We start from the raw sequence: 15,655 nt of genomic DNA on the forward strand, positions 1-15,655 counted from the left end.
GGGGCCAGACACGACTGAGTGACTGGAATGCCTTTTTGAGAGTGACACAAAAGAGTGTGAAAGAGTGTGGTCACTTTGCAAAACTGCCTGGCACCTTCTTTCAAAGTTAAACACACACCCATCCGAGACCCAGCAATCCCACACCCAGGACTAACGCAAGAGACGTGGGAACACATCTGGGCAAAACCCTGTGCAGGACCGCCCGTGGCCGCTGTGCTCACAGCAGCCCTGCCTGACACACCCCCGACGTCCTCCAGACGTGAGCTCAGGGACAGGAGTGCGCGTTCTTATGTGAGAATCCCACCCGGCAATGCGAAAGAATCAACTGGACATACTGGCAAAAACAAGGATGGGCCATAAAACAAGCAAAATGAGCAGGTCTGGCGTCAGCTGTGGAAACAGGACAGAAAAGAGTCCACCTGCAGACTCTGTTCACACGAAGTTCTGGAACAGGAAATCCCAAGACACGGAGACAAAAGTCAGAGACGGCTGCTTCTTGGGTGAGGCCGTGGACAAGCCGGGGGAGCCGCCCAGGGTGTGCGCCGTGTGCTGGAGGCAGCCTTTACACAGACACTCACGACTGTCCACGGACACACACTCAGGATGTGTGTGTGATCACGTTGCCAAAAACGACACAACTGACAATGTAAGAAGCTACCTTCACAACATATACTGTCAGCAAAATTGAAACGCAAAAGCTGAATGAGGAAAGCTCTTTGCCATACTCACGTGTACAGACCAACTTTTACATGCAGATGGCTGTTTCACGTTAATAAGAATATGACAAGCAGCCCACTAAAAAGGTGAGCAAAAAAAGGCCAGGAGATTCACCAAAAAGAGTTTATTGCTCAGTCATGTCCGACTCTTTGTGACCCCATGGACTGCAGCACGCCAGGCTTCTCTGTCCTTCACTATCTTCCAGAGCTTGCTCAAACTTGTAGATTGAGTCAATGATACCATCCAGCCATCTTATCCTCTGTCGGCCCTTTCTCCTGCCCTCAATCTTTCCCAGCATCAGAGTCTTTTCCAACGAGTCAGTTCTTTGCATCAGGTGGCCAAAGTACTAGAGCTTCAGCTTCAGCATCAGTCCTTCCAATGAGCATTCAGGACTGATTTCCTTCACGACGGACTGGTTTGATGCTTTTGAACTGTGGTTTGGGGACGACTCCTCAGAGTTCGTTGGACAGCAAAGAGATCAAACCAGTCACCAAAAAGAGTGGTTAAAAAGAAATAGGAAACAATGTTCAACCTCACTAGCCATCTAATCCCATTTTCACTTAGCGTGTTGGAAAAGGCAAGAACAGACAAGCGGGCCAGCGCTGACGGGGGTGTGGGAGAGACACGATCAAGCCCAGACACCTGACAGGTTTTTCTGGAACATCAACCAGCCAAGTCCTCCGCTCACAGCCAGAGCTGCCTGCTCCCGCTGGACGGCCCCTCCGACTCGCTTGCTCCCAGCCGTCTGTCCTGCCCCGCCCCCCCACCTCCCCACTCCAGGGCTTGGCCACCCCTGCACGGCCTCAGCTTCCCACCAGCCACGTGGGGCCTCGGGAAGCCCCAAGGGCCTCCCCTGCCCTCCTGGCACCTGCCCAGGGCAGGCCTCTGCTCACAGCACCTTCCCGGGGGCGCTTGTGTCCCGGCCGTGACTCACTCCCGACCCCTCTCCTTCGGCTGGGGCGGGTCTCGCCCTGTCCCTGTCCCAAGGGGGTGGGGGGGCTGCCATCTGTCTCCTGCGAGGCCCTGGGACTCTCCGTGGACAAGCACGCTTCCCCCCACACCAGCCACCACGTGCATGAGACGCCGCAGGGCGGATGCCCCCGTGGCCACTCCTGGGGGCCCTGCGGACACCTGCTCGCCAGCCCACTGTGGAACAGGAAGGATGGCTGAGCCCCGACTGGATGGAGCCTGGGCAGGCAGATCACAGCTGTGGCACACACACACACACACACACACACACACAGACACGCCCCTGTGGTCACAGCGGTGCCCGCACACACAGCAGGGCACCCAGGGCCCGCGTCCACAAGCCCTGCCACCTCCCGCTTTCCCCGGAGGGGAGGGGGCTCCTTTCCAGCCGGGACCACGGGAGAAAGAATGCAGAGGGGTGGGTGCGAGGAAGCCCAAACTCAGCGCGGGAGGGAGGGAGGGAGAGGGAGGCGGCCGCTGGACAGAGGGTGCCGGGACAGGGCTCACACAGAGGAGCAAGTGCAGACGGCCCCTGGGCAACAGAGGAGTGAGTGCAGACGGCCCCCGGGCAGCAGAGGAGCGAGTGCAGACGGCCCCCGGGCAGCAGAGGAGCGAGTGCAGACGGCCCCCGGGCAGCAGAGGAGCGAGTGCAGACGGCCCCCGGGCAGCAGAGGAGCGAGTGTAGACGGCCCCCGGGCAGCAGCACGCCTGCCCCCGCCAGGGCCCGGGGCTCCCAGGCCACATCATGCGGCAGGCTGTGCGGCGACGGGCAGGAGGAGACGCCCAGCTCAGCGCCCACCCGTGTGCTCCATACACGCTGAGCATCACGGCCGACCTCTCTCTGTGGCAGAAACAAAAACAACCGCCTTCCCAACAAGCGGCTGACAGGGGCAGGGCAGGACGAGGGCGGCAGAGGCCGCTCTGGGTGACCGGATTTCAAGCGTAGCTCTCCACCCTGGCTCCCCGGCTCTGCAGTGACTGTCGCCGGCAGTCAGCACAGCTGGGTCTGACCTTCAGCGCTTCCAGCTGGCGTTACTGTGCGTGTCTGTAAGACCAGCTCGAGAACTTTGCAAATGATTTAAAAAGGGGTGTTCTCTTCTCTTCTAAAAGGAACACAAAATGACACCACGGGGACAAAAGACTAAACGAAGTGGAAATGAGCCACGTCCCTTGTCATAGTTTCCTTCCAGGAAGGAGGGCTGCTCACCCAGGGAGGTTCTTCTACCAGAGGAAATGTCTTGATCTGCCTGGATTCAGACGATCCTGCCTTGGGGCCCGATGGCACTGTACCCGATGTCCGGGGGTACAGGCCCTCATGGGCATCACCAGGCCACTGCCAGCCACTCTGGGATTCCACCAGCATCGTCAGCCTTCGGGAATGGACACCTCAAAGGGCTGTCTGGTGTCAGGAAACCAAGATGGTGCCCGGAACAACAGATCTTGGGATGAAGAACCTGGAGCTCTTGGTATTACCGATCCCCGCACACTGCCCACACACAGCCGGGCTCCCCTCAACTGCTCAATGCGTAAACGAGGCACAGGCAGAAATCTGCTGAATCTGGTCTCACAATATTTACGTTTCAGGCAGAACCCAGAAAAGGAAAGTGAGATCTTTCAATTATCATTACAAAGAGACTGGAAACAACCACCCTAGATCCCGGTGATTAAAATTCACAGGACGACAGAACTCGCAGAAAACGCCTGTTGCGCAGTTTAATGAAAGGAACATTGAGAAACCAGGCCTCTGGCCTCCCCGGCATCATGGCGCGAAGGAGAAGGGGGCGGCAGAGGGTGAGATGGCTGGATGGCATCCCCGACTCGATAGACACGAACTTGGGCAAAGTCTGGGAGATGGTGAGGGACAGGGAGGCCTGGCCTGCTGTAGTCTGTGGAGTTGCAGAGTCGAACACGACTGGGCGACTGAACACAGGGGTCCAGCATGTCCTCTGCCCCCAAGCTCTCGTGCCCATGCAGGAGGGATGCACGGTGAGCCGTGGTCTCTGCGCCTGGCGCGGGCCCAGGGGAAAGCGGAGGCCGCTGGCAGCTGCCCATCTGCTCCAGGCCAAGGGCCGCTGGAGGCTCCCCTGGCCCGTCTCAGCAGGGCTCCTGGTCGCAGGTGGTGGGCACCGCCTGCTCCTGTCGTTCCTCCTCTGCTGATGGCTCAGGCTGGGGAGGCCCACACGGCACACAGGACAGCCTGGGTCGGCAGGGCCAGGACCGGAGAGCCAGGCCAGGCTCCGTGGGGGCTGAGCCGTCCCCCGGGGCTAGGACCACCAGGGGCCCAGGCCACACCCGAGCTGAGCAAGTGGGCCGGCACGGGGCCCTCCCGGCTCCTCTAAGCCACTCGTGGGACTGTCTCCTGGGGAGGCTCTACCTCAACACGCAGCGGGTGCACCCAGGGTGCAGGCGGGGAGCTGGCCGAGGCCTCTCGCCCCCACCTCCGGCCGACGCGGTGGCTGCTCTTGCCACCCACTTCCTGTGTCACTGTGAAAATAAACACACGGATTTCAGGTGGCCCCTCAGCACAGAACACGAGGTGCTATCACAGCCTGGCGTGGCTGGGGCAGAGCAGGGGTCAACCTGGGGGCATGGGGCTGCCACGGTGAAGCCCACGCCCCCCTGGGGCTGGACCCAGAAGCCCTGTGCATCGAGCCCGACAGGCGGCGGTCACGGAGCTTCTCCAAGATGGTCAAGGAGCTTCTGACGCTCAGGTGGCCCGCTTCTGGGGAGAAGTCCAGGGCAGACCACTGACCCCCAGGGGCCAGAGCGCCAGTTTGATGGAGGAGGCCTCCTCTAGGCTGCTCATCTCCAGGCTCACGGGCTACTTGGCCATGGTGGTCAGGGCCCACTCAAGACTAAAATATTCTTGCCTATGGGGTCCTCTGAAATAGAACCATGTGGATTTACTGGCTCAAATCAAAGAGGCACCCTCATTTCAGTTTTCAAAAGCACCCTTCCCTCCAGCCTCATGAAGCACAACAGCAGTAATCAAAAGGTCCGGTGGACCTGTCACTCAGGTTCCCCCCAGACTGGACATTCAAATGCCACAAAGGGTCTGCCATCCGCAGGTGGGTCAGAGAGAGGAGGGCCTGCGTCACAGACGCTCGGTGCCCCAGACGCCACGGACAGGGCACCACTGCAAGCAGTGGGGGGAGGCGGGGGGGTGACAGCGATCCAGGGGGAGCCCGCCACCCCCACCACCCCAGCTCCACTCCTGTTGCACGCCGCTTCCTCTCAGGTGGGCGCCATGAAGACCAGCAGAGGGTCGGCTCCCCCTGCAGGGCACCCCGACCCCTACTCTCCACGGGGCTCACCGCCACCTGGACACACTTCCCGGGACGGCTTGGAGCTGATGAAGACCCAGGCCATGTCCTCTGGCCTCTCCCTGCCACCCAGCACACAGTGGGTCTACGTGTGCCCATGAGGGTCCCGGGCTGGACCAAAGGCAGCACATTTATCAGCGAGAGCCAGTGAGGAGAGAGAGAGAGATGAGAGGGAAACCGCGGTGCAAGGCCACGCGAGAGCCAGTGAGGAGAGAGAGAGAGATGAGAGGGAAACCGTGGTGCAAGGCCACACGAGAGCCAGTGAGGAGAGATAGAGAGATGAGAGGGAAACCGCGGTGCAAGGCCACGCGAGACGGTTTTCTCTGCAGAACAAACTACGGCGGCCACCTCTGGAAACACGCTCAGCGCTCCTTCCCTCCTACAAGCCGGGGGCGGCACAGGGCACAGCACAGCGTGGAGCGGCCATCCACGCCCCAGGGGCGGCAGGTCAAGCGCGGCCCTCCGCCAGCCCTGTCGGTGACTTCCTAGAAACGCAGAGTGTGGACTTATGAGCCAGCCCTGACCGTAAGTGCGTTCACGGGGTGCCGACGGGTTCAGGAATGACGCGGTGCTCACGGCAGCCACACGCCTTCCCGGGCACCGGGGCTACGGCCGCCGAAGCATGTCCTCTGGGCTCATTACAAGTTGTCTCAGACGACCCAAAAGCTGGGGTCCAGGCAGCGTCGCTCAGCCACCCGGGGCAGGTAATAAAGACAGTAAAGACCGGCCTGGCTCTCAGGCTGGAAAAGCAGGCTCCTTTCAATTCTATCCACTTCCCTGCAAGGAAAAGCGTCACACGCTCGCTAAACAGCTCCTAAAGCTCTCCTGTCCAGAGAGACAGCACCAACCACAGCAGGTTTCACACACACACACGCTCAGCCTCACTAGTGAAAAAGGACGTGCAAATAAAGAGTGGAAAGCACTTTTATTTTTCACTTGTTAGATAGCCTGAGACCTGGGGAGAGAAGAGCCAAGCTGGACACAAACTCACAGAGAGCAGGCACACTTCTGGACGGAGACCCGATGAGACCACCAAGACGTGTAACACACACACCGTAGCGTATCTTTCACAGTAAGGGGTTTATTCCGAGGAAATCTGCCTAACGGATGGTGCTGGCAGTCTGGGCTACAAGTAGGAACTGCGGAAGACCAGCCCCATCTCCCAGGATCGCGCCTGTCAGACCGACGCGTCAGGACGGGTCTCCACCCTGAAGTGTAGGCAGGGAAGGGAGGCTCAGTGTAGATGGGGAGGGGAGGCTGCAGTGTAGATGGGAGGGGAGGCTGCAGTGTAGATGGGGAGGGAGGCTGCAGTGTAGATGGGGAGGCTGCAGTGTAGACGGGGAGGGGAGGCTGTAGTGTAGATGGGGAGGGAGGCTGCAGTGTAGACAGGGAGGCTGCAGTGTAGATGGGGAGGGGAGGGGAGGGGAGGCGGCAGTGTAGACAGGGAGGGGAGGCTGTAGTGTAAATGGGGAGGGGAGGCGGCAATGTAGATGGGAGGAGAGGCTGCAGTGTAGACGGGAGGAGAGGCTGCAGTGTAGACGGGAGGGGAGGCGGCAGTGTAGACGGGAGGGGAGGAGGCAGTGTAGACGGGAGGGGAGGAAGCAGTGTAGATGGGGAGGGGAGGCTGCAGTGTAGATGGGAGGGGAGGCTGCAGTGTAGATGGGAGAGGAGGCTGCAGTGTAGATGGGAGGGGAGGCTGCAATGTAGATGGAGAGGGGAGGCTGTAGTGTAGATGGAGGGGGGACTGCAGTGTAGACGGGAGGGGAGGCGGCAGTGTAGACGGGGAGGGGAGGTTGAAGTGTAGATGGAGAGGGGATTGCAGTGTAGACAGGGAGGGGAGCCTGCAGTGTAGACAGGGAGGCGGCAGCACTGGGGTCATGGGGTTCAGCCTTGGCTCTGTGGTGTTACCCACGCCAGGCGTGTGCGGGCTCTACCAGCCCCTGACGGCATCCCCAGGCCCTTGTCCATCCACAGCCAGTGATCCCATGGGGTCCTGGGGCCGGCACGACAGAAGTACCTATTACTCTCCTGGAAGCACTCTCTGAAGACGCCTGTCTCCTCTCTATGCTGGAGCCACAGTCATCGAAAAATCCACAAGTAACGACTAGAGACTGACAGAAGGCAACCGTTGGCTAGAAGGTCTATCAGCAAGTGGAGCAAAGGCTGCTGAGACTGCCGATGAGAGCCTCAGAGGGGGAGTCCCAGGTCCGCGCCGGCCGAGCTGCGGACGGAGTCGAGGTGGGCTCTCAGGGGTCGGGCGGCAGAGCAGGGAGGGCCACTTCTGCTTGTTCTCACCGTGCTGCGTTTCAACTGGAAACATGAGATAGAGGGATTCCCTCGATAATAGGTTTAGAAAATTTAAAATGACACATCAAAGTGGCAAACCCAGGGAACGCCTCATCTGCCGGGTGATCTGCTCAGCAGTCCCAGCTGATAAAAGACCTTCTGGGCATAAACACCTGCCGATACCACACTCACGACTCCCTCGACCCTGGGCCCCAGTGACCACGCTCCAGGACCCCCTTCCGGGGAGAAAGAACTAACTGTAGGGCAGGACGGGGCCAGGCTCCTAAGCGGCCGCAACCAGCAAGCGTCCAGAAGCAGTGCGACGCTGAGTGTTGGGACCCCAGTGAGAGAGAGCATCCTGACCCAAGGTTAGCAACTGCGGTTACCTTTTAAACACTCTACGTTAGTCACTCAGTTGTGTCCGACTCCTTGCGACCCCAGGGACTGTAGCCCACCAGGCTCCTCCGTCCATGGGATTGTCCAGGCAAGAATACTGGAGTGGGTTGCCATTTCCTTCTGCAGTGGATTTTTCTGACTCAGGGATCGAACTCGGGTCTCCCGCATTGCAGGCAGATTCTTTACCATCTGAGCCACCAGGGAAGCCCTTTTTAAAACACTGTTTCCTTTTAAATTATCAAATCCTATTCAAATTCACTGATGGTTTAATGACACTAATTAGATTGTGTGCTCAAGAAATCTGTCTGACAAACACCACTGCCAAATGTCACCAACAAGATGATGGCTTGTGAAGAGAGCGGAAATCGTCAAAACAGAGGCCGGCTGATGGGATGACGGTTACATAGTTTTAAATGGCTTCAGAGGAATGATCTCTGCTGTAAATGGAGAAACAAACAATTAAAGCCCAGAGAACGCGTCACCTTGAGAAGGTTTCTGAAGTGCATTTCTGGGGCTCCCATCCTCTCTGCGGGCTTCTGGCCTGAAGGCCTGGGGGGCTGGGGGACCCTTGGCGGAGGGGCCCTGCCTCTAAAGATGGGGGTCCCCAGGTCACTGGGAGGCCGGGTAAAGGACTTGGAAGAGACGGGCTGCCCTGACCTTTCAGGCTTCTGAGATGACATCAAGATGCAGGAGTCTGATGGCGAAAGTTCAAGAAGCCTGCTGGTGAGGAAGAGAGGAAACCGCATCACAGGGCCAGCAGTGCGAGTGGGCGGGGCGGGCTCTTTAGATTGCTTTCGGGAGTCACAGAAAAGGAGGCTGCAGCTTCAAGGACAAGACGGATCAGGCAGCCTGCGGGGGGCGCTCGCTGGTACCGAAAGGCAGTTAACTAGACGGATTCTGTGAGGACCTAATCCCGCAGCGGCCCAGAGCTTCCTCCCAGTACTGCAAACCCAGTGCGGCTCAGGGCCAAAGACCCCCTTGGAGCGGGGCCTCAGCGGGAAGCCCCACCCCCTCCTTCGCCCCTCCCACCCATCCCCCCTGCACGTGATGGGGTCTCGGCTCCCACGCTGGCAGGGCAGGTCCAGGCCGCAGCCCACAGAGCACCCCCGGGGGGCTCCGTCTCCTCCCAGCAGCAGGGGAACAGGTGCTTGGCGTCAGGGGGCAAAGGGCATGGCGATGGCTCTAAGGACCCTCGCCCGACCCATCCCAAACCCAAGGGTGTTGATTAAAACGCAGAGGACCACCATGGCTGGGGGGCCGTCTCCACGGAGACCAGCGCCATCTCGAGATTAGGCGGGAGCGCTCGCTGGCTCAGACCTCTCTGGCAAAGCCGTGAGGCCTGGGCCTCCAGCAGCTCTGGAGGGTGCTGCTCTCTGCTGGGCTTGTCGGACGCTGGCCTCAGCAGCTCCTTGGAGCTGGGGTGGACAGGAGCAGTGGCAGCGACAACCCTGCTGAGCCCCTGGACCTCAGGCGAGGCGCCAAGCAGCCAGGGCACAAACAGGTGGCGCACAGGCCTTCTGCCCGCCAGTAGCGGGCACAAGCCAGGGGCACAGGCTGGTGGTGCCTGAGGAAGCTGAGGCCGGGCCGAGTGACGTCCAGCTGCGGGCAGCGCTGGTCTCCGAGGGAAGGGCGTCTCAGGAGCACCGCGTACCACGTGGGATCTTAACTCCCACATCGCTGCTGCCCAGTCCCGCAGCCACTGACCACGGGTGGGCCCGGTGCAGCTGGTCCACAGGGCAATGGGCTCTACGTGTCTGGTCCACGGCGTGCACCCAGACTCAGCATGGATACAACCACTTATGTGGATCACAGGTTGAAGTGACACTTTAGAAATACGAGGTTAAATAAAATACCCTGAAATTACTTTTACCTTTAGCAGCCAGGTCCCCAGTGGCCCCCCAAAGACTCCTGCCTCCTGGTGTCCACCCCTTGGCTGGGCCCCTGCCGGGAGGGTTGACGCCTATGACAGCAGAGCCACGTAGCAGGGGTGGGGGTCACCTTCAAGATTTTGCCAGAAGACACCGCGACCTCCTTCTTGGTCACCTGGATCCTGGAAGCCCTGGTGAGGAGGACTTGAGGCCTCCTGCCCCAAACCAAGAGGTGAGTGAGCCAGGAAGGGGGGCCTGCAGGCCCGACCCTGTGCTCAGATGAGACCGCTGCCCTGACCACGCCCGACCACACCTCACAAGAGGCCCCGTGGCCCCGCCATCTGCGAGCTGCCCCCAGATTCCCGGTCCGCGGGAGCTGAGCTGTCCGATAACACACGTTCATTATTTCAAGCGGCTAAAAATCTTTTGGGTAATTTGTTACATAACAATAAATCACTCACACAGCCTGGTTTCTTTGGGTGTTTTAAGGTGGCTACAGGAAATGTAAAACTACCTATGAATTTTAACGTGTGCACATTTCCACTGAACAGCAAGGTTCTAAGTGCGGTGACACACGTGATCACAGACGTTGTAAGTGGTCCCCCAACCAAGTGACGGGACCTCTCCGTGCCTTGCTGGTGCACATTTCTTCCTAGAACGTTTGGTTTTAAAACCTGGGATCAGAGTAAATACGTGAGACAGTGAATGGGGCTTCCCAGGTGGCCTACTGGTAAAGAACCTGCCTGCCAAGGCAGGAGACACAAAAGATGAGGGTTCAGTTCCTGGGTCAGGAAGATCCCCTGGAGGAGGGCGTGGCAACCCACTCCAGCATTCTTGCCTGGAGAATCCCACGGACAGAGGAGCCTGGGGGGCTACAGTCTATAGGGTTGCAAAGAACATGACTGAGGCGACTTAGCACGCACCAGGCAGTAAATACCAAAAAGAAAAAATTGTTTGTTTTTTCCTTATCCCTTCTAAATCAAAGTAAATATTAGCTCCCCCCCAATTATAAAAAATTAGTGGGAAAAATGGAGAGAAGATGGACAAGTCCCAAGAAGAAAATAAAGACAATTCCTAAACACCTCACCCAGAGGTGACCACTGCTAATATTTTGTCGTTTCTTCTTGCCAGTAATGTCGCTACTTAGGAACATATGTTTGTAGATGAAGTCCAGTGATAAGAATGCTCCCCCGCTTTAAGCTTCTACAGGGTGACTTTAAATGCTGTTTCCACTCTTGGCCACATCAGCCAGGATCCCTTCAACCAGCTTCCACGTCCTGCCACGCAGGTATAAACGGCCCGGTGAGGGACATCCCCAGGCATCAACCTCAGCCCGGCAGCAGGTCACTGGGGTGGTCCTGGGCGCAAGATAGAGGGCCAGGCGGGGCGGGCCAGCCCGGGGGCTGGGGGCTCGGGGGTGGCGGGATAGAGGGCCACACGGGTTGGGCCGGCCTGGGGGCTGGGGCGGTGGTCCTGGGCAGCGGGATTGAGGCACACACAGTGGGCCGGCCCGTGGGCTCGGGGTTTGTCCTGGGCTGTGGAATCGTGGGTACACACGGGGGGCCAGTCCAGGGGCTCGGGGTTCAGGCTTTGGTACTGGGCAGCAGGGTCGCAGGCACGCACAGTGGGCCGGCCTGGGGGCTCGGGGACGGTCCTGGGCGGTGGGGTCGTGGGGTGCACAGAGCGGGCCGGCACGGGGGCCATCGGGCAGGTCCTGGGCGGTGGGGTCGTGGGGTGCACAGAGCGGGCCGGCACCGGGGCCATCGGGCAGGTCCTGGGCGGTGGGATCTGGGTGCACGTGGCGGGCTGGCCCTGGCAGTGGGATCTGGGTGCGCATGGCGGGATGGCCCTGGCGGCAGGATCTGGGTACACGTGGCAGGCTGGCCCTGGCGGCGGGATCTGGGTGTGCATGGTGGGCTGGCCCTGGGCCCGAGGCCGGGACTGACCTTGATGTGCTCGTGCAGCTGGGCCTCGTGCTGCCGCGACAGCTGCTCGTGCTGCCTCTGGAACTCAGCGATGAGGATCTGTCTCTGCAGCTGCTGCTTCTGCTTGAGCGCCAGGAGCTCCTGCTGCAGCTGCTGCTCGCGGAGGCCCGGCTCCGCCACGGGCAGCGGAAACTGGTGGTCCAGGCGCAGGTCCATGGGCACCCCCGGGGGGGCCACTGGCAGAGGCAGGGCCGAGGCCACGTCCACTGTGGAGAGAGCACAGCACAGAGGCGCTGGTGACCGGGTGGCCCGCCGTCCTGGCCCGGCCCCGCCTGCCCTCCCCGGGAGCCCATGCCGCCACCACAGGGACGCCCACGCTGCCACTGGGGACACCCACGCCACCAGTGGGGACGCCCACGCAGTGAGAGCCACTGCTCGCTTCAGATGCCTCCTCCCCCTTCCTGCTCAACAGGCTCAAAAGGCAGGACTCAGGGGCCTTCCGCCCTCTTCCTCCGAGAGGCCCACCCCTCAGGCAGAAGGCAGCAGGAGGTCGGACTGGGATGCACACTCAAACGGGCTCTCCTGCCTCTGCCCCACCCCGCACCAAGGGGCCCTGCTCGCTCAAGGGACCTGGGTGCAGGCCCGGTGGCCTTTTCTGACGTCGTGTTTGAAAGTCGACACAGAGAGCAAGCAGGAAAAAGGCTCTGATGAGCCCTGGCCACCCGAAGGCAGAGGGGCGAGCCGCGTGCTTTTCTCCTTTGCAAGGAGCCACAGAAGAGTTGTGTGCAGGGCGCACGGAACAGTGTGTGCCCTCAAAGTGGTCCAGACAGGAGCGCTGGGTGCACAGCGCGTTTCCGTGGTGACGGGCGCGCCCTCTGGGAGACAGCCAGTGCAAGGCTCCCCCGGATCGCCTGCTCGGCTCATGCTGCAGGAGGACCACTTCTGTGCTTTGCTAAGAAACAAACCGCCTTCATCGCACGGCGGCGTGGCCCACGAACAGCCACGAGTTGGCTCTGATTAGAAACGGAAGCGGAATCGATCTAAACGCTTGTAGATCAACGCCAAATTAAAAGCGAAGAGGAGGCAGAAACCAGGTCTCCAATTATGGGTCTCACAAAATATCCCCACGTGGGCGCTCCTCTCAGGGCGGGATTGTATCAGAAAAGCCGGGCCACTGGCTGTGGGCCTCCGACTTCCCAGAGAGGCTCTGGGGCGCATCCCTGAGGGTGAGCATCCTGGGCTCTGTCAGAGACACCCTCTGACCCCCAGAAGTGGAGACAGTCCAGCAGAGGCCCCGGGGCCCCGCCTCGACCAGAAAGCCCGCTCACAACCTGCTCAGTCACAGGCCAGAGGGCCGGAGGCTGGGCCTCTCCTCCAGGGGCTCAGAGGTCTGGGGGAGACCCTGCTCAGCAGATAGGGCCCCCGGGCCAGTCTCCCCTCCAGAGTCATTGCCACCCAGGAGGGGGCCTCGTCGCAGCACCTCTGCCCAGGCCCTCTGCAGTCAGGCCTTCTGACGGCCTGGACCTGGTCCCAGGGTCTCCCAGGGTGAGACTGGATCTAACCCCGTGCCTCTGGAAGTGCCCTCCAGCCCTGACTGCCCCTGCCACTGGGCAAATGAGGGGCTTACAAAAGGCAGGCAGTATGGCCATTTCGTTAATTCTCTGTGCTTATTTTCTTAAGCTAAAATACTGCTTTTTGATGAGGTAAGTGGACCGTCAGAGACACCACAGGCCGGCCCCACCTAGGTTCTGGTGGATTCTAGGAAAATGACCCAGGAGTGGAACCACCCCTCGGGATAGCCCATTTCAGCAGTCACCACACAGGCAGGTCCTTGCCGGCCGTTCTGCTGACGAGCGAAGTGAGGTGGGGAGGCCTGGCTCCAGCTCAGTCCTGGGTCCTAGCCCCCGAGCCCACGCCCGGGGCCCTGGTGTCCTGAACCGACACGTGGCCTCGCACCTCAGGCTCGCTCACCTGGGCAGGGTGTGGGGCGCTGGCTGGGACAGCAGGGGCCTGGCTCCTGCAGTCACCACCTCCCTCTCCCCGCTGCCAGAACTAAGCCTGGATTCCACCCGAGGCCCCCAGAGCCCAGGGCAGGTTGCATGCAAGGAAGGCCCGGGCCCTGGCCCCAGGGAATGGAGGAAAATCCTCAATATTCAATCATTTTCCAGAAAATATCTAATTCTCCTCTCTCTGAAGTCCTAACAAGCCCCGGGTAAATACCAGCTCTTTGGTTTTTCCCAAAATCAGTGAGGTGCAAACTCTGTTTTAAATGTATTTGTTTTTTTCTAGTTGGGTGTCAGGCTTGATGTGTGAAGGGTTTTTTATTTGATATTTAACAAAAACGGACACAAGTAACTGTTCCCATGAGCAGGCCCAGACGACAGCGGTGCCCCATCCCACCCCCACCACACACAGCTGGTAGAGATGAGGTCTTGCTGACTTCCTTTATTTTCTTTCTTTGATCATTTTTATTATGAAACATAGCAGGATGGAAAAACTGTGTAAACAACACCCGTTTTATAAAACCTCAAGATTTTCCTCCATTTGCTTCAGACTCTATTTTAAGGAATAGAACGTTATGGCAGACAGGGAGCAGGGCTCAGGAAAGGGACTCAGAGGAAAGAGAAAGTGACTTGACGTCTTAAAGGAAATTCAGCTTTCCCTTCTCCCGGGGGTGGGGAAGGGCTGTGCATCTTCCTGCTTTCACTAATGACCGCGCTGAATGCTGCCTGGAAAACATCATGATGTGTATGACGGCAGGCTTTCTGGCTCTTCTTTCTGCTTCCCTGGAAGAGGATGAAGAGGTTTTCTTCATTAACCGGTTAACCCGCCTAGTCCTTCATGGATTAACACGTGAGTTACTTGGCAGATCCCCTCAGGTTAGCTGGCCTTTACTTTGTAAAGATGAAGCCGACCTTGTCTTCCTGGGTTACAGACACACACACACACACACACACGCACACACACAGAATCACCGACAGACTGAGCCTGCAACCGTTTCACTGGGCACATCTGGGTCCATGTTCATATGTCTGGACTGGCTTGCAGTGTCTCTGACACTCTTCTTATCCGGTCAGGGAGCGTTATTTTAGCTCAAGAAACCAAGAGAATTAATGAAATAACCATATTGCCTGCCTTTTGTGAGCAGTATCACCTCACTTGCTTTGATGGCAGGGCTGACCCCTTAGGCGACATGTGAAGGTGACCTGAGATGTTATGCAGCAACAAGGCCAAGCCCGAGACGCTGCGCAGAAGATGCCCGAGCGCTGCCCGCTCCCTGCGAAGCGCTGCTGCTGTCAGTCACCCAGTCGCATCCAGCGGTGCCCCATGTGCTGTGGCCTGCCAGGCTCCTCTGTCCATGGGATTCTTCAGGCAGGAACGCTGGAGCAGGGTGCCAGGCTCCTCTGTCCGTGGGATTCTTCAGGCAGGCACCCTGGAGTGGGGTGCCAGGCCCTCCTCCAGGGGATCTTGCCGACCCAGGGATCAAAGTCGCATTGCATTGGCAGGCGGATCTTTACTGTCGGAGCCGCCAGGGAAGCCCTCACTGTACCATACCATCTCTCCATTTCTAATTTTTCACAGGCGAGGTCAGGAAGATGATCAGAAATGTCCAATAGTTAACATCTTAAAAAACTGAACATAAAACAACTTTGAGGGATCCATTTTATTAACTTCAAAAATAGGATGGGCCAAATGTTTCCTATGCCTGCATCCCCTCACTGCAGAAAAATGCCAGGGCCTGCTGCTCTGTGCTGCGTGCTGGGGGGTTGTTCCCAGTCCAGCCTGCAGCAGATCTGCCGTGCAAAGGGACAGGAGAGGGCAGAGGGCTTGAGGGACGCCCCGGGGAAGGGCCCACACAGGGGCCGCAGCTCTGAGTGGGAAGGGGCCGGGGAGCCAGGACCCAGACGGCCAGTGTTAAGAGGGCAGGCATGGGGGCGGAGACACAGGAGGCACCTGGACCGCTGGCTTGGGGCATGGGACCTGCATCCAGAGATCCTCGGGGGCCCTGCAGGCCCAGGTGGGGGTGCCAGCAGCAGAGGGAGGCCAGGCCTCAGATGCAGAGGGGCCGGCATCAGGGTGCTGGGTGTGAGAGACGAGGCGGGGGCTGAAGGCGGGAAGGGAGGATGTGGCAGGCGCCCCGGCGTGGATGGGGTGGGGAGGACCGTGGTTC

General features: G+C 59.3%; 1 protein-coding gene across 5 annotated transcripts in view; it reads right to left on the bottom strand.

Moving 5' to 3' along the window:
* The window catches only part of HDAC4 (histone deacetylase 4), a 296,637-nt gene that overhangs the window by 101,032 nt on the left and 179,950 nt on the right, over positions 1-15,655 (bottom strand). For all 5 annotated transcript variants that reach the window (XM_027538100.1, XM_027538103.1, XM_027538102.1 and 2 more), the window contains exon 4: positions 11,506-11,750. In XM_027538100.1, the coding sequence (XP_027393901.1) occupies positions 11,506-11,750 (245 nt within the window). The remainder of the gene's footprint in view (positions 1-11,505; positions 11,751-15,655) is intronic.

This window comes from Bos indicus x Bos taurus, chromosome 3 (genome assembly GCF_003369695.1).
Source record: "Bos indicus x Bos taurus breed Angus x Brahman F1 hybrid chromosome 3, Bos_hybrid_MaternalHap_v2.0, whole genome shotgun sequence".
Taxonomy (NCBI): Eukaryota; Metazoa; Chordata; class Mammalia; order Artiodactyla; family Bovidae; genus Bos; species Bos indicus x Bos taurus.